General features: G+C 61.8%; 2 protein-coding genes across 20 annotated transcripts in view; one reads left to right on the forward strand and one right to left on the reverse strand.

Moving 5' to 3' along the window:
• Nucleotides 1-1136: 1136 nt before the first annotated feature.
• The window catches only part of PC (pyruvate carboxylase), a 92587-nt gene continuing 71524 nt past the window's right edge, over nucleotides 1137-22199 (reverse strand). For all 19 annotated transcript variants that reach the window (XM_019737667.3, XM_074336747.2, XM_074336746.2 and 16 more), the window contains 18 exons: nucleotides 21876-22041; nucleotides 21642-21787; nucleotides 21433-21550; nucleotides 21010-21161; nucleotides 19482-19600; nucleotides 17265-17427; nucleotides 15494-15676; nucleotides 5837-5981; nucleotides 5376-5465; nucleotides 5067-5288; nucleotides 4482-4638; nucleotides 3652-3892; nucleotides 3299-3548; nucleotides 2840-3084; nucleotides 2577-2756; nucleotides 2254-2502; nucleotides 1834-1974; nucleotides 1137-1759 (listed from right to left, as the gene is read on the reverse strand). In XM_019737667.3, the coding sequence (XP_019593226.3) occupies nucleotides 1511-1759; nucleotides 1834-1974; nucleotides 2254-2502; nucleotides 2577-2756; nucleotides 2840-3084; nucleotides 3299-3548; nucleotides 3652-3892; nucleotides 4482-4638; nucleotides 5067-5288; nucleotides 5376-5465; nucleotides 5837-5981; nucleotides 15494-15676; nucleotides 17265-17427; nucleotides 19482-19600; nucleotides 21010-21161; nucleotides 21433-21550; nucleotides 21642-21787; nucleotides 21876-22041 (3216 nt within the window). In that variant the 3' untranslated portion in view covers nucleotides 1137-1510. The remainder of the gene's footprint in view (nucleotides 1760-1833; nucleotides 1975-2253; nucleotides 2503-2576; nucleotides 2757-2839; nucleotides 3085-3298; nucleotides 3549-3651; nucleotides 3893-4481; nucleotides 4639-5066; nucleotides 5289-5375; nucleotides 5466-5836; nucleotides 5982-15493; nucleotides 15677-17264; nucleotides 17428-19481; nucleotides 19601-21009; nucleotides 21162-21432; nucleotides 21551-21641; nucleotides 21788-21875; nucleotides 22042-22199) is intronic.
• On the forward strand, nucleotides 8288-12669 carry LRFN4 (leucine rich repeat and fibronectin type III domain containing 4). The gene is made up of 3 exons (XM_019737674.3): nucleotides 8288-9509; nucleotides 9932-11290; nucleotides 11846-12669. The coding sequence occupies exons 2-3, from the start codon at nucleotides 9942-9944 to the stop codon at nucleotides 12405-12407; spliced, it is 1911 nt and encodes a 636-aa protein (XP_019593233.1). The 5' UTR covers nucleotides 8288-9509; nucleotides 9932-9941; the 3' UTR covers nucleotides 12408-12669.

Raw genomic sequence — 22199 nt, forward strand, 5'->3', positions numbered from 1 at the left:
GAACAGCAGACCCTGCTGAGCAACACTGCAACACAGATTCTTTTTTAGAACCTGCTAACGTTCTACCGGCTCTTCTTTTCAGAATGGTTTTCAGGTCCCATTCCAGACTCGGGGAGGGTGTCCTGAGTCCCCTTCCCTGAGGCTGGTGGTTGAAAGAAACAGATGTGCAGTCACTTCCTGTGGCACCCCCAGGTTGGCTGTGACTAAACTATATTCACCTGGATCTAAAAGGGCATCGTGACAGTCATACACCTACCTTGCTGGGAAGTTCTGTGCAGCAGCTGGCAGAGGCAGAGGAGGGTGAGCATGGGCCTATTTGGAAGGTACCTTGGGGATCCTGGCGTCCAAAGAGGAGGCTGGCAGGCTGCTGGGATGGTTCCCTGGGGGTCAGAGTATCTGGGCTTTGCCCCTCCATGTCCTCCTCATGCTCCTCTGCTCAGGAACGGACCCCCCAGTCCATCCTCACCTCCCCCATGTGGGGGCAGCAGTGGTGATGGAGGCAGGGTTGCTGTCCCACTCCAAAGGTGAGAGAACTGGGGCTCAGGATTACGGTTCTCCTGAGAGCTGCTTGTCAGGGTGGGCAGGCTTAGGGCCTGGGACTCGCAGTCCAGTGTCGCTAACCTCCCAGCAGAATCCTCACCCCGAGGTTCCCACACCATCTCGCCTGCCTCCCGGAAAGTGGCACCTGTTTGTGTCCAGTCCTGAATGGATGGAGTGGGAGGTTGGCCCTGGGTTTAAAAGGTAAAGAAAGCAGTGTGTTTGGAAAGCAAATCCACTGACAACCTGAATTTGAACCCTCTCTGCGTCTTACTAGCTGTGCTGGTTCTAGACGTTATTTAACCTTCCTGTGACTCCCATTTCTGTGTCCATAAAATGGGCGTAGGCTGATTGCCTGAGTTAACAGGTATTAAGTGCTTAGAACAGCCTGTTCGGCTCACCTGGCCCCGACTCTCAGCGACAACTAGCTAATCCTGTTTGGGTATGTATACAGCAGGCACTCAGTAGTAGCTTAAACCAAGGCTACTACTGTCATCCTCACTACCCTCCAAGGAAGAAAATAACAGCTGGCCTGGGTGGTCCAAGAGGCACTTTGCTGAGTGGCACGAGGGGTGACCTGCAAAGGACCCAGCAGTGGAGGCAGGGGAAAGCCAGTTTTATTGAGGAAAGTTCTCAGGACTTGGGGCTTAGGTCTCCCCCCAAGGGGTAGGACCCCTAAACCTGCTCTCCTGGCTCCTAGGCCCACCTGTAATATCACCTGTAGTCTCCAGCAAGGATAGGACCCTTATTTGGCAAGAGGTGAATATGAGTGACTGTCCACCAGCAGAGAAAGGATAGATGGCTGGAGAAGGAAGGGCCACCGCCGGCAGTGTCCTGCCACAAGCGGCTGAGGACAGGCGCTCCAGGGCCAGGCCTTCCTGCCCTCAGGCCCCGGCTGGCCTGGGCCTGCTCTGGCAGCAGCGGCTGTAGAGGGCTTGGGGTGGGGACGGCGGGCCGCAAGTCTGGGGCAAGGTCACTCAATCTCCAGGATGAGGTCATCGCCCTCCAGTGTCATGTCTGTGTTTACATGGACCTTGCGGACAGTGCCTTCAATGGGTGACGTCACCACAGTCTCCATCTTCATGGCGCTGAGCACACACAAGGGCTGGCCTTTAGCCACCTTGGCCCCTGCAGCCACCTTGATGTCTATCACCTTCCCAGGCATGGGTGCCCCGATCTGGCCTTTCACGTCCTTCAGGGCCTTGGGGTGAAAGTGCATCTCCTGCAGACAGGAAAGGGGACGTGAGACAGCAGGCCCCGCTGCCCCTGCCACCCGGCTGGCACGGGGAACAATACCTTCATGGCCTGTGTGTCCTTGACGAGAATGGAACGCAGCTGTCCATTGAGCTCGAAGAAGACCTGCCGCTGGCCAGCCCGGTTCAGGTCACTGACGGCCAGGGCTTTGATATGCAGTGTCTTGCCCCGCTCCAGCTCCACCTGCAGCAGGACGTGGAAGCTCAGAGCGGGAGGGGGACAGGTGCGAGGAGAGCAGCCCCACCCCCACCCCACCCACCCCCGTCCCAGGCAAGTTCCCCCATCCTGGACTCCAGCTCCTTACAAGGCCTGGCTCCATCTCCCAAGGGTACTTTGTGCACCCAGAGCTTTGAAAGCCCGGTGCCAGCCCGGCCAAAGTCTAGTGCTCCAGATGTGCTGGGTCCTTAGGGCTGTGGGGACAGGTCCCGCGGGGGTGTGTACATGGGTGCCAGAGCCACTGACCTCAAACTCCTCTGCAATTTTGGGTCCCTGGAGGAAGAGGCGGGTATTGAGGCTGTCCAGGGGGCCAAAGGTGGCAGTGAAGTCCTTGAAGTGGGCAAAGACGTCGGGGTAGATGGCCGCTGACAGCACGTCCTCCGGGGTCAGCTCCTCCCCGTGCCGCTCTGTCAGCTCCTTCTCTAGTGCCTGTAGATCCAGGGGAGGGAGGGAGGCTCCAGGCCGCCCCTCCACCCGCGGCAGGTCCTTTAGCACCTGGGGAGCACAGCAGAGGGTCAGGCCCGGTTCCTACGCCTAAGCCCCCCCGCACTGGGCTAGGCCTTCCCTACCTTGGAGCGAAGGGGCTCCGGGAAGCCCCCGTGCGGAATGCCGATGTAGCCCTGCAGGAACTCCACCACGGAGCGGGGGAAGGACAGCTCTTCTGCCTGGGCCTCGGCCTCGGCCCTGCTCAGCCCGTTCTGCACCATGAACTGGGCCAGGTCCCCCACGATCTTGGAGGAGGGTGTCACCTGAGGAGAAGGGCCCGTGCGTTAGGGTGCCAGGCTCCTTATAAAGACCCAGAAGCGGGGGAAAGGGGCACGGCCTGGCTTACCTTGATGAGATCGCCGAGCATCTGGTTGGCTTCCACGTAGGCCTTCTTGACCTCCTTGAACTTGGAGCCCAGCCCCATGCTGTGTGCCTGGAAGTGCAGGTTGGTGTACTGGCCCCCTGGGATCTCATTCTCATACACGTCCGAGTTGCCAGACTTCATGGTGGCCGTGCAGTCAAAGGCAGCATACAGTCCCCGGGTCCCCTCCCAGTACTCACTGTAGTCAAACACGCGCTCCAGGGGCACCCCTGCAGGGAGGCCAGAGGTAGGAGAGGGCTGAGAAATGTGCCGAGCGCCCAGCTGCTCCTCCAGGACCCCAGGGCTAGCTCAGGTCCCACCTCAGACTTGGGTGATGGAAGGCATGGCCAGGCAAGGGTGTGAATTCTAGAACCCTCCAGACTCCATGGGACCGGTGGGGGCGTGGCTCTGAAAGGGGATGGCCACGGGCTGCTCCTTCCCTACCTGTGTCCAGGGGAGTGCCTCGGGTACAGGCCACCAAGGCCCCCATGCTGGGCTGTGAAGTCATCCCGGACATGGAATCAGCTGCCACGTCCACCACATCGGCCCCAGCCTGGGCACAGGCCAGCATGGCTGCCACGCCTGCCCCTGACGTGTCATGGGTGTGGACGTGCAGCGGGAGGTCAGGGAAGCGGTCCCGGAGAGAGCCGACCAGCATGGTGCAGGCCGCTGGCTTCAGCAGCCCTGCCATGTCCTGTGCGAAAAGAGGACGAGATGGTAAGAAGGGGACAGTGTGCCTGTGGAGGACAGGAGCGGGAAACGTGTAGGGAGGCCGAGAGGTGGGCTGGCCCAGGCACCTTGATGCACAGGATGTGGGTGCCAGCTCGCACCAGCTCTTCGGCCAAGCCCATGTAATACTGCAGCGAGTACTTGGTGCGGCTCGGGTCGGCCACGTCACCCGTGTAGGAGATGGCGGCCTCCACCACGCCACCAGCACTGCCTGCGGCCTCCATGCCCAGCAGGAGATTGGGCAGGTAGTTGAGGGAGTCAAAGACCCGGAAGATGTCCATGCCATTCTCCTTGGCCACCTCACAGAACCTGAGTGGGTAGGAGAGCCCAGGGGTTAGCCCCCCACCACCCCCCACCCCCACTTCCTTCTCTGGCTTCTGGACCATCTGTGGCCCCTGGGTGATGAGTTCTTAGGGTCTGGCCTGACGGGGCATGGGACCCAGTCAGTGGGGGGGGGGGGGGGGCAGGCACCACAGTGTGGCCTCCAGGGCAGCCTGAGCTGGGCAGGGTCGCCCCAGAGGCATGTGGGCACAGAGCAGAGCTGTCCACGCTGGCTGGGCCCAGGTCAGGAGTAGCAGCCAGTCTTTACTTTGCAAAGGAATGAGGGAGAAAGCCCTGAACAAGGAGTCCTGAGGCCAGGTCCCAGCCCCCGCCGTATATCACGTGGCCGGGGACAAGTCACCGGCCTTCCTGGGGCCTCCACTGGCCCACGAGCTAGAAGCCCTTCCAGTTCTCCAGCTGTAATTCTGCACTTGATGACATTTCCAAATAGCAGCCCCTATTGGGCACAGCTGCTGGGAGGCTGTTTGGAGCCCGCTGTGGGAGCACGGGCCATTGCTGTGTGGCCTGGCACCTGCTGTGTGGCGTCTCCCCCACACCCACCCGACCCCGGGCTCACTTGAAGACCACATTGTCGGGGTAGTTGGTGTAACCCACGGCATTGGCCCCCCGCAGCAACATCTGGAACGGGATGTTGGGGATGAGCTCCCGGAGCTCCTGCAGACGCCGCCAAGGGCACTCGTACAGGAAGCGCATTGCAACGTCAAACGTGGCCCCTGCGCAAGGACCAAGAGTCCCAGGTCAGCCCCAAGTGTCCCGGGGACCCCACCATATCCTGCAGCTCTGGCCTAATGCCAGGCCCTGCTTATCTTCAGGGTCCCTCACATTCCCACCCAGACCCCCCAACATGTTTCCCTTCACTGATCTCAGGGCAGCTGGGGCTGTGTCCTCTGTGCCAATTCTGTGCTATAATTAAGATGTGTTGCCCCGCTGACCCTCAGCTTCCTGGGTCTCAGCTCTGCGATCTCGCACCTGGCACCAGGCCTGGCCAGAGTGGGCACCAGTCACCGTTTGCCTTGTTCAGTCCTCACCAGTTCCCTCAATGTCAGCACCTCTAGCTTCTCCTGCGAGTCCCCAGTAGCCTGATCACACGGGGTGCTCAGTTCCTGCCAGGCCCTGCCCACCGTCCAGCCCTCCGGCCTACCTCCCCAGTTCTCTATGCTGAAGAGCTTGCTGAAGTTGTGGGCCACATAGGGGGAGATCTTTTTGAGATCGTGGGTTCGCACGCGAGTGGCCAGCAGTGACTGGTGGGCATCCCTGAAGGTTGTGTCCATTAGCAGCAGCCCCGGGTGGCCCCGCACAGCTCGAGCAAAGCCCTCGGGCCCCTCTCGCAGCAGGATGTCTCTGAAACCAGCCGGGGGCGGGCCTAGGGCAGACCCAGCATTAGCACCCATTCTGCAGATGGCAGCCTCCTCTGTCTCCCCCACGAGGTGGCAGAATGGGTCTCACCTACCTATGGGCACCACAGGGACAATGGGGTCCGTGGGACTGGGGTTGGCCTTGACAGGGATCGGGGTGGTCGGGCCATTCACCATGATGTGTCCTGTGGGGAGAGTGGGTAGTGGGTCAGGGCAGACTGGGCAGAGGCTTGAGTTGAGGGCAGGAGTGAGAGTAGGTGGGCTCAGGGATGGGGTGATGCCTCCAGGATGCCCAGCTCTCCAGCTGGCCCGTCCTGGGTCCAAAGCCAGGTCCTCCTGGGTCCAGGCGGTGGGGACCTATTGAGGGCCATGTGGATAGAAAAGGGGGTCTCTGAGATCAGGAGCAAGGAGGGTAGGCGGGGTGGGGAGGGCAAAGCAAAGGAAGAGGACTAGATTGAGAGCAGGGGCAGAGGATGCTAGGAAGCTCTCTGGGCGAGGGGCCTGGAGCAAGGCCTCGGGGAGAGGAGGGGAGAGGAGGGCAGTCTTGGGGACGGACCGAGGTAGTGCAGCAGCTTCTGGGCCCGGTTCTGCGCGGGCCGCAGCTGGAAGAGCTCCGGGTTCTCGTCAATGAACTGGGTGTCCACGGTGCCTGCCAGGAACTGCTGGTTGTTGAGCACGTTCTGCAGGAAGGGGATGTTGGTCTGCAGGACAGAGGTGGGTGGGAAGGTGTCACCAGGCAGCAGGGCGGGGAAAGGAGAAGCAGCTGACAGTGGCACCCGGGCCAGCAGCTTCCCAAGTTCCCCAGGATAGCACAGTCCTGTGCAGTCGCATTTCCCCATCTCCTCACCACCACCCCGCTTCTGGCAGTCCCCAAGCTGTCGGGGCTGAGCCCGCTTCCTCCCTCCTTGCTCACCCCAGATCATGTGCTGACTCCCACCTCCTCCTTCCTCAGGGATCTGAAAACAAGCACCTCCACACCTCCCACAGCACAGGAACCGGATTGGGCCTTTCCCACAGCGCCGTGGCACGAAGCAGCCACATCCCCAGCCTCCCAGCCATGCTTAAAAGAGGCCCCTGCCTTCAACAGACCCCCCACAACACACATAACCAGCCACACTGGTTCCAAGGTCCCTCCTCGTGGCCAAGTCCATGGGCACCTGCCCATCCTCTTGCTAACAGCTCCACCTGGACATTCTGTCCCTGGGCTTGCAAGACATCTTGCTGTCCTCCTCCTCCCTGGTCACCACTGGGCACTCCTTTCACCCCTGCAGGATGGAGGCAGCAGGGCTGTCACTAGGCCTTTGCTCATACAGTGCTCTCCCTGGAGGGCCTCTCCCGGCTTCCAGTTCACCGAGATCCCAAAGCGGAAATGCCTCCTGGGCCTCTCTCCTTGTGGGTCCCTCACACAAGCTCACCAAGTCCCAAACCAGCTTTCCTCACGCTGTTCTCTTCCGCCTTCTGGCCAGTGCCTGGCCACCCAGGTACCAAAACCTGTGACCCATCACCCTCACCACCCTCTCCTATTTCACTGGCCAAGCTGGGCGATTCTACCACGGCCAGCTCTGGCCAGGCCAAACGTGCCTTGCCCTCTCACACTCCACACTGCTGCACCTGCCTGCTAAGCTCTTCCCGGACGTCTGAGCTCAAAGGCCTTCTTTGTCCTCATCTCCTGCCCTCACAGCACAGCTGGCTCCCTTTTCTAGAGGCCCCCATGGGATCAGCTGTCGGACAGCTCATCATTTGCTGTCTGCATTCCTCGCACACCTGCAAGTGTTTCTTGGGGTGGGGGTGCTGTCTGATGTACCTGTGTCCATGTGTTTTGTGCACATGGGCCCTCAGTTCTGCTCAGTAAACGGCTGCGTAATGGGATGAAGCTGGGGCAGGTCAAGTCCAACCCAGAGGCTGCACGGGAGCCTGGGAACCAGCACTGTGACAGGTGCCCCATGACTATGAGGCTGTGTGGCTGGGATTCCAGCATGCGTGTGCCTGTGACCACATGGCTACAGCGCTGGCTGTCACATCAGAGAAGGCGTCTCCATGTGTTAGCCATTCTAGATTTCTGTTGGCACCTTCAACAGGGGCTCCAGGCCCAACATGGGCTGCGGGTCCCTGTGGCTGCTCTCAAGGGTGCCTGCCCACCAGCATCCCACGAGTGGTCACCGCAGTGGGACCCAGCCAAATCTGCCTCCTGCCTGTCTGCTGGGACAGGTCAGATTGTCCCTGAAACTAGTCCCTGCCCCTCCTAAAGGACATGTCCACTGGGCCAAGGCATGGCATTTGCGAAGATACCAGTTAAACCATCTAAAGGACCTAGAACCACACAGGGGTGAGAAAGATCTTCAGAGGCCATCCCGTCAAACCCTGTATTTCCCTTTTGTAGATCTCTCCCCCTTTGTAATTTTGGGGGCTATGTCATCCCCTCTGTGCTGTAAGTTCCATGGGCCCAGAACCAGGCCCATCTGGTTCCTGACGTACCCCAACCACCAGCACAGGGCAGGCAGCACGTGCTGGATGCCAGCAAACACGTATGTTTAGAGTGAATGAAAACATTTTTATGGGCAGAACAGGAACCAAGAACTAGCTGATGCCACTGAGCAAGAGCTGACCCCGGGGGTAGGATCCAGTGTCTTCATTTTACAAATTCAACAGCTGAAGCCTGGGGCGCGACAGCAGTGAGAAAGGCTTCCAGCTGCCGGGTGACAGCGCCTCAAAGGCTTATCATTTCCTCTCCTCTCACCCCATGTGGTACCTGAGTACATACCATCAATACCCCTTGGCCCAGATGAGGACATTGTTTCCGTGGTTAAGTAGCCTGCCAAGGTTACCTGTTGTGCCAGGCAAGATTAGAATTCGGTCTGTTTCCCTGAGTTGCCACCTACCAGGTCTTTAGGAATCAGGTCGGAAGGGAAAGGAAGGGAAGGGGGGCGGATCCAGGTAGCGTGAGGACTAGGAGATTCCCCCGGCGGGGGGGGGGGGGGGGGGGGGGGGGGGGAGAGTACCTTCCCTTGTATCCTAATTGGGAGACCACTACGCAGGACCAGGGTGCCCCACCTCGTCTGAGCTCCCACCCAAACCTCAGCTCTGAGGCAGGAAGCCGGGACCTCCCCACCCCCATCAGGAGCCCTTTCTCCGAGGACCCAGGCTAATCCACGGCCGCTCTCCCAGGGAAATGGCCCGACAGGGGTCAGAAGAGGAGGGAGGGGCTGCGGGCATGGCGAGGACCACTGACGCACACCTTTAAACGGCGTGCCTCCGCCGGCCTGCTGGGAAACCGCGCCGCACAGACCAATAGGACCGGAGGCGGAGACCGGTTGGCTCCCAGCTCGCAGGGCGGGCGGGGAGCCTGGGAAGGGGGAGGGAGAGGCGGGCAGTGGGGCGCGGCGCCAGCCCGGAGCCGAGCCCTCGCGGCCCCACCACGCAGCACCCTCGACGGGGGCGTCGCCCAAGCCCCCCCTCTAGGGCCCCGTGCGTGTTGGGGACCCTGCACGTGACTCGGTGATGCAGAACGGTTATGACCTTCAGAGTGTGTCTGTGAAGCGAGGGTCCCAGCAACAGTGCGGGTTTGCACCCGGCCCTGCCTGTGGGTGCGGGGACGTGTGGGTGTGTGGGCATGTGTGGGTGTGTTGGGGAGGGTGCCCAGCGACATGTGACAAAGACTCCCATCTCTGAGAGATGGTGAAGGGGCCCGGGAGCTGGCGCTTTGTCTGGCTGGCTGCAGAGTGACGGTTCGCGCAGCGGCGGCAGGAGCCCGGGCGGTGCGGGATGCCGGGGCGCCAGGGTACCCGGGGGCGCGCGCGCCTATGCCAGGGTGAGTGCGCTGCGGCAGCGCCAGGGGCCTGCGCGGCGGGCCTGCGCCGGCCCGAGCCTCGGGCGTGACCAGGAGCCACCCGTGGGCGCTGCAGTGGCCGCGTGTCCCCGTGACCTCTGGAACCAGCCCGGGTGGATCCCCACGCGCTCCTCCCCGTCCGCCCTCCACGTGCGTGTCCGCGGCGCGCGTGCTCGCTGGCGCGCACCCGCCTGCCTGTCCGCCGCCACGAGCCGCGCCGGGAAAAGGTGCCGGGAACCGAGTGAGCCGGGGCTGCGGGCCCAAGCGCCATGGGCTGGAGGGCGCCCGGTGGGCGGCCGGTCAACCCCGGGCCTCGCCCCCGCCGGAGAGCCACCTGGAGTCGGTGGGGTCCGGCGGGGCCCATGGGGAGGCCGGCCCGCGCCCCCTGAACTACGGATACCAGGTGAGGCCCCCCTCCCCCCACCGCGCAGGGCACAGCGTGGGGGCTGGCTGGGGAGGGGCGACGGGCCAAGGGAGGGGTTTGAGGGACACCTTCCCTGATGGGGGAGGGGATAACGCGGAGTGGGGGTGCTCTGGCGATTCCAGGGACGCCAGGGAAAGGAAGTTCCGGGACCCTCCCTGCTCTCATGCCCATCTCTGCTTCCGGTCTCAGGCCTCACCTTGTCCCCAGAGCTTGGACTCCCCCTAACTGCTTGGGAGATGTGATCTTTACTCTGGGGGGGTTGGACCTGTAGGCCCCAGCCTTCCCTCAGCCCTGGGGGCCCCTTGGGCCTCTGACCCTGACCCCTGCTAGGACTGGGCTCTGGGCACCGTGAGCACCTGCAGCAACCCCACCTGGGCCTGGGCCTGGGCCCTTCCCTGCAGGGCACTCACCATGGCCCCACCGCTCCTGCTGCTGCTGCTGGCCAGTGGAGCGGCGGCCTGCCCCCTGCCCTGCGTCTGCCAGAACCTATCTGAGTCGCTCAGCACCCTCTGTGCCCACCGAGGCCTACTGTTCGTGCCGCCCAATGTGGACCGGCGCACAGTGGAGCTGCGGCTGGCTGACAACTTCATCCAGGCTTTGGGGCCACCAGACTTCCGCAACATGACAGGGCTGGTGGACCTGACACTGTCCCGCAACGCCATCACTCGCATCGGGGCCCGCGCCTTCGGGGACCTGGAGAGCCTGCGCTCCCTGCACCTGGATGGCAACAGGCTGGTGGAGCTGGGCACTGGCAGCCTGCGGGGGCCCGTCAACCTGCAGCATCTCATCCTGAGCGGCAACCAGCTGGGCCGCATCGCACCCGGGGCCTTCGACGACTTCCTGGACAGCCTGGAGGACCTGGACCTGTCCTACAACAACCTGCGGCAGGTGCCCTGGGCTGGCATCGGCGCCATGCCTGCCCTGCACACCCTCAACCTGGACCACAACCTCATTGACGCCCTGCCCCCAGGCGCCTTCGCCCAACTCAGCCAGCTCTCCCGCCTTGACCTCACCTCCAACCGCCTGGCCACTCTGGCCCCCGACCCGCTCTTCTCCCGGGGGCGTGACGCCGAGGCCTCGCCCGCTCCCCTGGTGCTCAGCTTCAGTGGGAACCCCCTGCACTGCAACTGTGAGCTGTTGTGGCTGCGGCGGCTGGCCCGGCCCGACGACCTAGAGACCTGCGCCTCCCCGCCAGGCCTGGCTGGCCGCTACTTCTGGGCCGTGCCCGAGGGCGAGTTCTCCTGTGAACCGCCCCTCATTGCCCGCCACACACAGCGCCTCTGGGTGCTGGAGGGCCAGCGGGCCACACTGCGGTGCCGGGCCCTCGGTGACCCTGCACCCACCATGCACTGGGTCGGCCCCGATGACCGGCTAGTCGGCAACTCCACCCGAGCCCGAGCTTTCCCCAATGGGACCCTGGAGATTGGGGTGACAAACGCTGGGGACGCAGGGGGCTACACCTGCATTGCCACCAACCCTGCCGGCGAGGCCACAGCCCGTGTAGAGCTCCGGGTGCTGGCCTTGCCCCATGGCGGGAATGGCAGCACTGAAGGTGGCCGGCCGGGGCCCTCGGACATTGCTGCTTCGGCCCGCACTGCTGCAGAGGGCGAGGGGACACTAGAGTCTGAACCAGCCGTGCAGGTAACGGAGGTGACCGCCACCTCAGGGCTGGTGAGCTGGGGGCCAGGGCGGCCAGCAGACTCCGTGTGGATGTTCCAAATTCAGTACAACAGCAGCGAGGACGAGACCCTCATCTACCGGTGAGGACCCACTTTGCAGCCTCTGGGCTCCCTCCTTTAGGGCGGGGCCACCTCCTGCTCCTCCTCTCCTTGGGGTTTCCACACACTCCTCCTTAGCTTCAGAGCTGCCTGGGGGAGGAGGGGGGGTTGGGGTGCAGAGGGCAGGGACAGAAGGTGGGCAGTGCTGGGAGAGGGTGGGCAGTGCCGCAGGGGTCTGTCCCTGTGGCTGAACCGGCTGCAGGCCTCCTGGCCATGCTCTGTTTTAGCATGTGGCCAACGTACATGCATGTTATTTCTGTCTCTGTGAGGTCTCCTGGGCTCGCCCTGGGCCTGTCGGCACACACCTGTCTGTCCCCCTGCACTGGCTCCGGCCACACATGCATGCCTGTCTTGATTTCTCCGCCTTCTTGATTAAACATACAAGGTCGTGTGGTCCTAGGGGAAGCGGCTGTTTAGAGCTGGGATCTGGGAGCGCATGGCGAGGGAGGGCTGTGACGGGGGCTGTGAGGCCATGTGGGGTGGACCCAGGCCCTGGCCCCCGACGCCTGGGCTCTGACCACCAGACTTTGCCCGCAGGATCGTCCCAGCCTCCAGCCACCACTTCCTGCTGAAGCACCTGGTCCCTGGTGCCGACTATGACCTCTGCCTACTGGCCCTGTCACCTGCCGCTGGGCCTTCCGACCTCACAGCCACCAAGTTGCTGGGCTGTGCCCACTTCTCCACGCTGCCTGCCACGCCCCTGTGCCACGCCCTGCAGGCCCATGTGCTGGGCGGGACCCTGACCGTGGCTGTGGGGGGGGTGCTGGTGGCTGCCTTACTGGTCTTCACTGTGGCCTTGCTGGTTCGGGGCCGGGGGGCTGGGAATGGCCGCCTCCCCCTCAAGCTCAGCCATGTCCAGTCCCAGACCAATGGAGGCCCCAGCCCCACCCCCAAGACCCACCCACCACGGAGCCCCCCGCCTCGCCCCCAGCGCAGCTGCTCCCTGGACCTGGGAGACAGCGGCGGGTGCTATGGTTATGCCAGGCGCCTCGGAGGAGCCTGGGCCCGGCGGAGCCACTCTGTCCATGGGGGGCTGCTGGGGGCTGGGTGCCGGGGAGCGGGGGGCAGTGCAGAGAGGCTGGAAGAGAGTGTGGTATGATGGGAGGGGAGTCGCCTGGGGCGGAGGGCAAAGGGCAGCCGGCCCCTGGCCTGGGTGGGTGAGCACGGCCGGGAGTCCCTCCCGGGTCTACCCGCGGTACCTCAGGCCCCCTCGTGCTTGGCAGGACAGGGGGCCATTTCCCTGGTTCTGGCTTGAGGGGACAGGTCCTTCCGACAGGTGCTCACAGCCGTCGAGGCAGGGGCTGCAGCCACCAAGGGGGAGTCTTGTTTGTCTTTATAATAAAATGATTGGGGACACCTCAGTGCTAATCTCTGGTCTGGTCCTGCTAGGTTCCCTGAGGGGGTCCGGTGGAGGCGCGTGGACAGGACAGGCTCAGGGCTGGGGCTGCCAGCCCCGTGGAGGCGGCCCGTGCAGCCTGGGGTGCCCTTGGCCTCCTCATCCTTCTGGTGCCTTCCGACCCGTGTGAGCCCAGTCCCAGCCCCTAGAGAACTGCGGGAGCTGGACCCTCAGAGCTGTGCGTGCATCTGTAGGTGCAGAGGACCCCTGCTGGCAGGCCATGGACAGGATGTGAGGTCCTCACAGCAGCGTGGAGCCTACAATGCACAGTGGCCACGGGAGCAGGAGGGAGATGGCACAGTCCCCAGGGGCAAAGGCATCTGAGCCGGTGACATTAACACAACTCAGACCGGCCCCTGTTGGTCACAACCTTATTCACCGTCTCCCAGGGAATCTAATTTGTAAAATGTCACCCCAAAGGGATTGGGACGGGCTTGGAATCCCACTGCCCAGGACCCTCTGGAAGGTTCCAGTCAGTGCTGCAGGCCGAGTGTGATCTTAGCTCCCAGGTGGTCAGACACCCCCGTGACTTCACTCTGGGCTTGTCTGGAAAGACTGAGTCAAACCTCCTACGCCGGATACGAGGGGCAAACACCAGCGGGGTGCCCACACCCTCATGGCCACTGGCCTGCTCTAGCCTCCGGCCCGAGGAGCCACAGTCCAGGCGTGGCTGCCTTGCTCTGCTTCCTCTGGCCTCAGCCTGGGCCCTACCAGTACCTCCCAAACAATCATGGCGCCTGGGCATCGGCTGGGAGGAATCAGTGCTCCAGACACGAAAATAGGCACACGTGGTCCCCCAGTGCCAGGCACACCCAAATGCTTCGAGAACATGCAGGGTCCTGGCCCCCACTGTGGAGGGTGAGCGCTGGCACCCCAGGTCCTGCAGTGGTGCCCAGGTCATGCCAGCCACAGTGCATGTGCCCAGGGGGTTTTTGTATAAGGCCCGCTTGGTTCTGACGAGCAGCCCGGTGAGAGCTGGCACAGTGTGTGTGCACAAGTGCAGGCCAAGCTCACACACTTGTGGGTTTGCACAGTGCTGACAGACACGTGCCTGCCCTCCCAGCCCCGGACACATACCTGGGTGTAGCTCATGAGAGATCCTGGTTTAAGTAAATGGAACAAGGTTCTCAGCAGAGAAGAGCAGGGGCGCTTGAGCCCCGCAAGGGCATGGAGAGGGTTGGGAGGGAGGGCAGGAGGGAGGCACAGCATGCAAGATGGGGAGGCGCAAAGAGCCACAGGGTGGCAAGTGCAGGGCTGGCAGAGGCTACAGGCATGGCAGGAGCCAGTGGCCTGGTGTGGGTGCACATTTGGGGGGGACACTGGTGCACCCAGGAACTGGGAACCTGTGTCCTGCACTAGCCTCCCACCTTCTGCCTGTAGCCCCATGACCCTGATCCCCCTTCTCCACCTCCAGGGCCTTCAGACACTAAGTGCTTGTGAGCCCTCCAGGCTATCAAACAGGTCAGGGGTCCCATGGCCCAGGGGCACAACCACAGGGGACAGCTGGACTCACCAAGAAGGATGACACAGCAATGGGGTGGGTAGCAGGGTTCCCTACTGGGGTCACGGTACACACTGGCTACCCAGCCCTGGAAGCAGCCCCGGGACACCACGCCGGGAAAACCAAGCCCCCTCATCAAGAACTCGGGCTGAGCACAGGACATCATGACACGTCTCTGCCACGTGCAGACCAGAAGCCCTCAGGCTCCTCATGGAAGAGCGCAGAGACCCCTGGCGCCTAGAAGCTCCGATGCCTGTGAGGTGGGCTGATGGCCTGAGGGGAGATGCCAGCCAGCACAGACCCACGGGCTCCCTCCCTCCCACTCTCCCTCCCACATACTTTCTTCAAAGGCTTCTGCACCCACTGGGGCATCTGCCAGGACACACCACAGCGCTTGGCCAGCAGGTGAGAGGAGTGACAGAGCGCTGGGAGGGCAGCACTGCTCACGTGCCTCAACCCCACTGGCCGAGCAAGCAGCTGAGAAGGGGACGCCGGGGGGCCGGCAGCCAGCCCCCCGCACAGCTCGTGCACGGCAGGCAAGGCAGCGAGTCCTCTGCTACGGGCGCCCATCCTGTGGGAACTCCCAGAAGAGGATGAAGAGCTGGCCTGCCTGGCGGCCACCCCCTACAGTGGGGCCTGTCAAGGGTCTGATGGCAGCATCTGCCCAGGAGACGCCCACAGACACATGGCAGCGCCGGCCTCAAGGCAAGACAATGTGTGGCTGTGGTTTCATCTCTAGCTACAGAGCCCGACCAAGACGCCAGTGGGCATTTTGGGTTCCTGCCGGCCTCTGGGCTGTGAGACCCCGAGGGCGGGGGCCCTGGCCTCCCTCCGCCCTGCTCACGCCTCTGGGCTGCGGCTGCCCTTCCCGCTGCCCCAGAAGCACGTGCCAGGCCAGGTGGAGGGACAGTGAGGGCGGGCGGGGGTCTGACTTTGTGCAAAGTGACCTCAGCCATATGGCCTGTGCTCTTGCCTAGGGGCTCCCCATTTTCCTGGAATTAAGAATTCCCTGGAGAGCTTTTTCAAAACACAGGCTCCGGCACCCCTGCCGAAATCTGTGGGGTCGGACTTTCCAGAGGGAAAGCATAAGGATTTTACACACATTCCAGGATCTCACCCAGGAGGGTGGGAGAAGCGTAGAGGAAGACTCGCACCTGGCCGAGGGCCGGTGCCCTGGCTGACTCCCAGGGACACAGAGGGCCTGGCAGCAGCAGTGACCGGGTGCAGCCCGGAGAGTCCACATGCAGCGAAGGGCAGGACAGACGCAGGGATGTAAATGACCTCTCACCTTCACGCCTCGGACTCGGAACTCGGCCAGGGCTCTGCTCATCTTGGTGGCCGCTGTGGGGTGGTCTTTGCCGTGGGCGATGACTTTGACCAGCAGGGAGTCGTAATGGGGGGAGATGACAGCCCCTTGGAAGGCAGAAGCGTTATCCAGGCGGATGCCCATGCCCTCCCCACTCCGGAACACCTGGGGAAGAGGTGAGTGGGGTCAGGAACCAGCTCGGAGGCCAGAGGCAACATTCGGCCCCTGGCCCAGGCTGGACAAGTGTAGGCCCAGCACGAATGCACCCACCGGTTAACCCCAGCTCTGGCTTGTGAAGTTTTGTTTAATTTCTGCCAGTGCCCAGAAAGGGAGGGATGGGGAGAACGGTGGGTCAGAGAGAGACTTGGGGGGCAGACCCGGGGGCTCCAAACACATAGTCTAATGGAGACGGGACCACAGTGGGGCCAGAGGTTCGGGGGGTAACTGCAGCACACACATGTGAAGCCCGTGATGGGGGCAGGGGAGCCTGCACCAAGCAGGGGGACCCCTGTGAGGTAAGGAGAGGAGGAGTGGAGGGGCCTGGGACAGCCACTGCACCGCGTTTCTGCTTCTGAGCACACAGGCCTGTGTTCGATAAAAAGGAACTTAATAAAATATTTAAGGGTGAACACTCAGCTGTGAGCAGGACTGTCAGCTAAAAATATTCTGTGGTGAACCAGGCCTTGGGAGGGCAGCGGGGAGAAGGCAGCGTCGTGTCACATCGCAGGGCTGCCCCTTCCTGGTCGCAGGCAGAGAACTCAGGGCCCTCCCGCTGGGCAGCAGTCGGCCATTGGGGCTGGCCCCACCTGCAGACTCAGATTATTCCAGAAACAGAATGCGGCTGGCAGCTCTCTGCCTTGAGCCTACCAGCTCTATGCGACTTTCAGAACCCAGACAGCCCCCCAGAAGCCCAGGACCTGTCTCAAAATCGTCCCCGCCCTCCCCTGAGCTCCTGTGCTGCTTCCTGGGAGGCTCAGGCCGGAGACCAGCAGAGGCAGTGGCAGAGCCAGTGACACACAGGATCCAGAGGGATTTTTAGCCAGCATGACATAGGGGCCAGGGAATGCCACCCGAGCAGGCCTCAGGGCTCCTGCTCTCAGCCATGGGACAGGATCAGGGAGGGGAGGGGACAGATGGCTGTGTGAGAGGAGAAGGTGCAGGCAGTGTCTCCAAAGAGGAAGTGTCCCCAGAGGCAGCGGGGGGTGGGCCCCCCTCAACCTCCTCCCTGCCCCCGACCACCTCCGGATTCCCTCATTCACCTTTACGGGTCACGTTGCTCAGCTTGGCCCCTCAGCTAGGACATCTGGGCCCCAATTCTGTGCTGCACCCTGGATGCTGCCTTGCCAGCCACCCTCCCTCAGACTGAAAGCAGGACAGAGGCCAGCAGGACAGAGGACAGCAGCACTGCTCCGTCTATGGCTCTTGTGACAACAGTCAAGGGCCTGGGCTCAGTGGGGCCCCTGCCTTTGGTTCCACCAACTGCCCTGCTGCCTGTCCCGGTGACTGGCCCACTGGCTCGCTGGCCTGTGCACACGGCAGCATCTCCCCACAGAGCGCTCCCCCAAATCTCAGACCGTGCCTGGCTCCCACACTCTACGCCAGTTTCAGCACAGCCCAAGCGAGGGTTCTCCCTCACTGCCGGGCCCCCTGGCTCCTTTGTGCCCCTGGGAGAGCAGTCGAGCCCAAGGGAGTCTCCACGCAGGCCGAGACCCGCAGTGCGCCCCTTGGAATGAATGTGGAAATGAGCGCCTACCTCGATGCGGCCGGTGTCCGGCTGGAAGCTGCGTGCGGGGTCCTCGGTGGTGACCCGGCACTGGATGGCACAGCCGTTGATGCGGATATTCTCCTGCCGCAGGCCCAGGTCAGGCAGGCTCCGGCCCTCGGCCACGTGGATCTGGGCGTGGACCAGGTCCACACTGCAGGTCAGAAGACAGACCAGGAGGGGAGTGTGAGGCAAGGGATGGAGGCGGCTGTGGTCCACACACAGACCTGGCCCGCCCTGCCCATCCTGCACCCCCCACCCCGGGGCTGGGAACTGCACGGTCTGAATGAGAACATGGCAGCTGGAGGGAGGCTGGGGTCGCCTCCTGCACTATTTGCATGAATCTGCTCCTGCACCCCACAAACTACCCCTCCCTGTGCTCTGCCCTTCTTTCTCCCTGGGGTCTCTCTGTCCTCCTGTCCCCGACCCCAAACCCTCCCTTCGTTAAGCCTGGATTTGAAGCCTCAGACTCCCATTCTTAGGGCGGTTTGTGGCGCTCTGTGTTTGTGGGGGGGGGTATGGGGGGGTTGCAAGAGAGTGGGGTTGTGAAGGCCAGGATCCTTGAAATGGGGAGGGGCCACATGGGTGGGCACTGTGGTCAGGATGCTATCCTCTCAGGACCTATTGCAGCTGGGCTTGTGTCCAAGCCCCCCCCCCCGCCCCGCCCCGCCCCACCGAAGATCTGAGAGCACAGAGCTCTCCAAATGTGAGCTTTATAAGTCTGCCCCACTGACTGCCATTCTAAGGAGCAGCTGTTAGAAAAACCTCCGTGTCTTGAATTTATTGTCACCGAGGCTTGTGGCAGGGACAGCCTGGAAACTTCCTTGGCCAACTTTCCTCCGTGGTTTGTATTTCCTGCTAAACCACCTCATAGCAGTGATGACGGTCACCAGGCATCACCACATCTGCACGCCACGGACTACGGCTGTGCTCTTTCCAAGCTCTAGCTCCACAGCAATGTTCTGAGAGTCTGTCACTCCTACCAGAGGAGGAGCCCGAGGTCAGAGAGGCCACAGCTCGCCCTAGCGCCACACAGCTCGTGACCTGGGAAGAACCTGCAGGCAGCCTGTGTCTGTCTGGCTCAAACCTCCACAAGTAAGCAGACGTCTGACCTTAGCAGAGCAGGCTCATGGCAGGTTCAAGGTCAACAACTTTACAGCAGCACAACAGGGAGAAAGTCACGTAGGGCCAGAGTATGAGGCTGGCACATCTGCCTCAACGCAGCCTTTACCTCGAGAAAGCTGAGTCTAGGGGCCTCCGTGCACATGCTGAGCAAAGGCAGGAGCCCCCCACCACATTCTCACTCTCAGGTGGGGTGAGAGGTCGGGGAAGGAACAGCCAGGAAAGTCCCAATGAGAGAGACTGGCCCCAAGCCAGGGCTTAACAACTAAATGGCTCGAAATATGAATCTTGAAACAAGGAAAGACCATTTTAATTGTTTATGAAATGGGCAGGTTTTTTAAACTGCCTATATTCGATGCTTGTGGGAGAACAAATTGGTACAAGCAATCGAGAAAGCTAATTAGGCAAGATGTCGCTTAACCTGTGCTCAGGTAACCCCACAAAAGGTGTTGGTCCTCAGAACTCTTCAGAGAGGGAGGCAGATTCAGGCCCAAAGATGTGAACTGACCAAGTACAATGGCCCGGGGGAAATGCCTTCAGCAAATATTAAATTTAAAAAGTAGAATAAAACTGTTATGCAAAACATCGCAATTGTGTCAAACTATTTACATAGTAAAGTAAATCAAGATGGAAAAAAACCAAAAGATTTTGAGTGGGCTTAGGAAATACAGCACAGGGCTGGAGAAAGACCTGGGTTCCAGTCCCAGCTGTGTGACCTTGGACAACTCTCTTAACCTCTCTGAGCCTCGACTTCCTCATCTAACCTCCCCCCACATTGAGACTGTTGACTTGCAGCACGGCACAGCCGGGGGCGCCTCAGTCCCCAGTTCTGAGGGCAGGGCTCTGAATTGTTTTTTATTTGCTCCTTTGTACTAACACAACAACCATGTCATGCTTTTATAATAATCATTTTTGTAAAAAGTGAGTAACTGTTCTCTACCACAGGGAGAGTGAGCTGAGCCCCAGGTTGTGTGCCCGCCAGGAGCCACTGAGAGGATTCTACTCAAAATGGGAGGATACTGCTTCCCTTTAGCCTGCCCCTGGACTGACCCCTGACCCCTGACTCCTGGCCCAGCCCGTGCTCACTCGGTGATCTCCTCGGTGACGGTGTGCTCCACCTGCAGGCGGGAGTTGACCTCGATGAAGTAATGCTTGCCATGCTTGTCCACCAGGAACTCCACGGTGCCCGCGTTCTCGTAGCCCACCTGTAGAGCGGCCACATGAGCAGGGCGCAGTGACGATGGGCGCCTGACAGGGACAGATTGTAGCCTCCCTGCCCCCACAGACGGCAGGCAGCCCACCAGCCCTGCCCCCAGAGCCCACGGCTGGGCCCCTGCCTCCCAGCCTGGCCAGCTCTCCAGGACTCTGCCGGGGGCCTCAGATGGCTGCACCCAGCTCTTCGGGGCAAGACAGACACTCCCATCTGCCCCACAGGCCCCACCGACGCGTACCCCGGCCTCTCCTGGATGCTTCTTATCCTTAGAGGGGCTTCAGAAAGTTCCCCTCTACCCTGTCATCGCCTGCGGCGACCACCCAGACAGATGCCACTTGAGAGGAACCAACCAATGATGATTCTAACTCAAAATTCAACCCTAATTCCAGTTTCACTCTGGTCCAACCAAAACCACAAACTAGACTTCAGTTGGCTCCCTCAAATCTGTTATGGAATGAGATATTAAGTAATAGTAAGCCAATAAATAAGACCAAACTCAAGGTAAAAACAGTCCTCATATGAAATAACCAAAACCTCAACTCTAAATTGGACCCTAATCAACGCCTCATATTAACTGTGGCTGAAGTCTCACTGCAGAGCCCCAGCCCAGGCTTTTCAGTTTGGGGAAGGTGACATGTGCTGTCCTCTTCTGGGCCCGGCTGCCCTGAGGGAGCACAGCTCTGAAAGGAAAGAGGAACAGGGACAACCTAGGGGCCGAGGGGGTGCGGGGCCGATCTGAAAAGATGCTGTCATCTGGGGCTCTGGGAAGGGAAGGCAGAGGTGGGGACAGGATGTCTGGACTCTGCGAGGGGATGGGATGAGGAGGGCCGAGAACGGAGAGCAGGGCCCCTGCTGAGGCCTGGCCATCGCAGGCGCTCTCCCGAGCCCAGTCTGGGGGCAGGCCACTGCCGGACGCCGCTGCCATCTCTGGCCTCCGTGCCCCGGCAGAGCAGAGACGGGCAGAGATGGTCCCTTAGCAGTAAAGGGCTGCGACAACTGTGCTGCAGCGGACAGCTAAGGACGAGTGAGGACCCAATGCCTCCATAAGGTTTCTTAATCTTGACAGAATGCACTGCCCCTCATGCCCTTTGTTCCAGGAGAAGCTCGATCGGTGCAGAGGGCGCTGAGGGAGTGGCCGGCGGCCTCTTTCCGTCCCTCCTCTCAGCCTTCCTGGACTCCAGGCTTGGCCTCTGGGCCTGGTGCCTCTGCTCTCATGACAAGGGTCCCGAGGACCCTCAGCAGCCATCTGCCCTCCAGCAGAGTCCTGCCCTCCCCTCCCAGAGCCGGTCACCCTGGGCCTCCCTGCTCCCCAGTGGACTATCCACCTCTGGGCCCGTGTCCTGCAGGAACAGGCTCCTCGTCTCTGTGTGGGGACTGTACCCAAGAGCCCCTGCCCTTCACCTGCTTAGCAAGTTTGACAGAGTCACTGGTGAGCCGGGTCCGAAGCTGGGGGTCTAGGTGGGCGGCAGGGGCAATCTCGACCACTTTCTGGTGCCGCCGCTGGATGGAACAGTCTCTCTCGTACAGGTGCAGAATGTTCCCGTACTGGTCCCCTAGGGTGGGAGGCAAGCTGGGCTCAGCTTCTGGGTCTGCGCATCTCCTGGACGCCTGACAAGCCCCACACCAGCGCTGTGGCCCATCAGTGCCTGCTCCCAGCAGTGGGGGCAGCCGGGAGACAAACGGCCTCCCCTAGGCCCACCCCACCTTCGTGGGAGGGTCTTCCTGAGGGCGAGCTTCTGGAAACGGCCCAAAGGCCCGCCCCTGGAAGGAAGGTCGGGGCCTGCGGGCTCCTGCCTCGTGCAGCGGCGGGTACGCCCCACTCACCCAGGATCTGCACCTCGATGTGACGCGGATTCTCAATGAACTTCTCCACGAACAGCGCCCCGTTCCCAAAAGCAGCCAGAGCCTCCGAGTAGGCCCGGGTGTAGTTCTCCTCCAGCTCCTATGTGGACGAAGACCCAGCAGGGGTTGGGCCCTGGGCACCACCCCGCGCACCCCCACCCTGGGGCTGCGCTGCGGGCGCCCCCACTCACCTCATAGCTGTGCACGACCCTCATGCCCCGCCCCCCACCGCCATAGGCGGCCTTAAAGATGATGGGAAAGCCGTAGGTGTTGGAGAACTCGTGCGCCTCATGCAGGGAAGTGATAGGGGCGTCTGTGCCAGGAACTACGGGGACACCTGTGGGGAGACAGGCATGTGGGGCCTTCGTCACTGGCTGCAGTGCCCAAACCCACCAGCCCCCTGCCTGGACGCCTGCTGTACCCACCTGCAGTGATGGCGATGGCCCGGGCTTCCACCTTGTCCCCCATCTTGCGGACCACCTCTGGGCTGGGCCCGATGAAGCGGACCCCTGCGTCCTGGCAGGCCTGGGCGAAGTCTGCGCGCTCCGACAGGAACCCGTAGCCGGGATGCACCGCGTCCACATTGTTTTCCTAGGGTGCAGGCAGGAGTGGCATGCCCCTTCAGTTCCCCCCACAGGCCCCGACCACACCCTGGGGCTCTCATGCCTTCCCCACCTCGCTTGCTGGACTTGTTCCTTTGTTCACTCATTCACTGATGCATCCATCCACCCATCCATCATCCATCCACC

The sequence above is a fragment of the Rhinolophus sinicus genome, chromosome 14, assembly GCF_057876585.1.
Source record: "Rhinolophus sinicus isolate RSI-liver-muscle chromosome 14, RSI-T2T, whole genome shotgun sequence".
In the NCBI taxonomy this organism is placed as follows: Eukaryota; Metazoa; Chordata; class Mammalia; order Chiroptera; family Rhinolophidae; genus Rhinolophus; species Rhinolophus sinicus.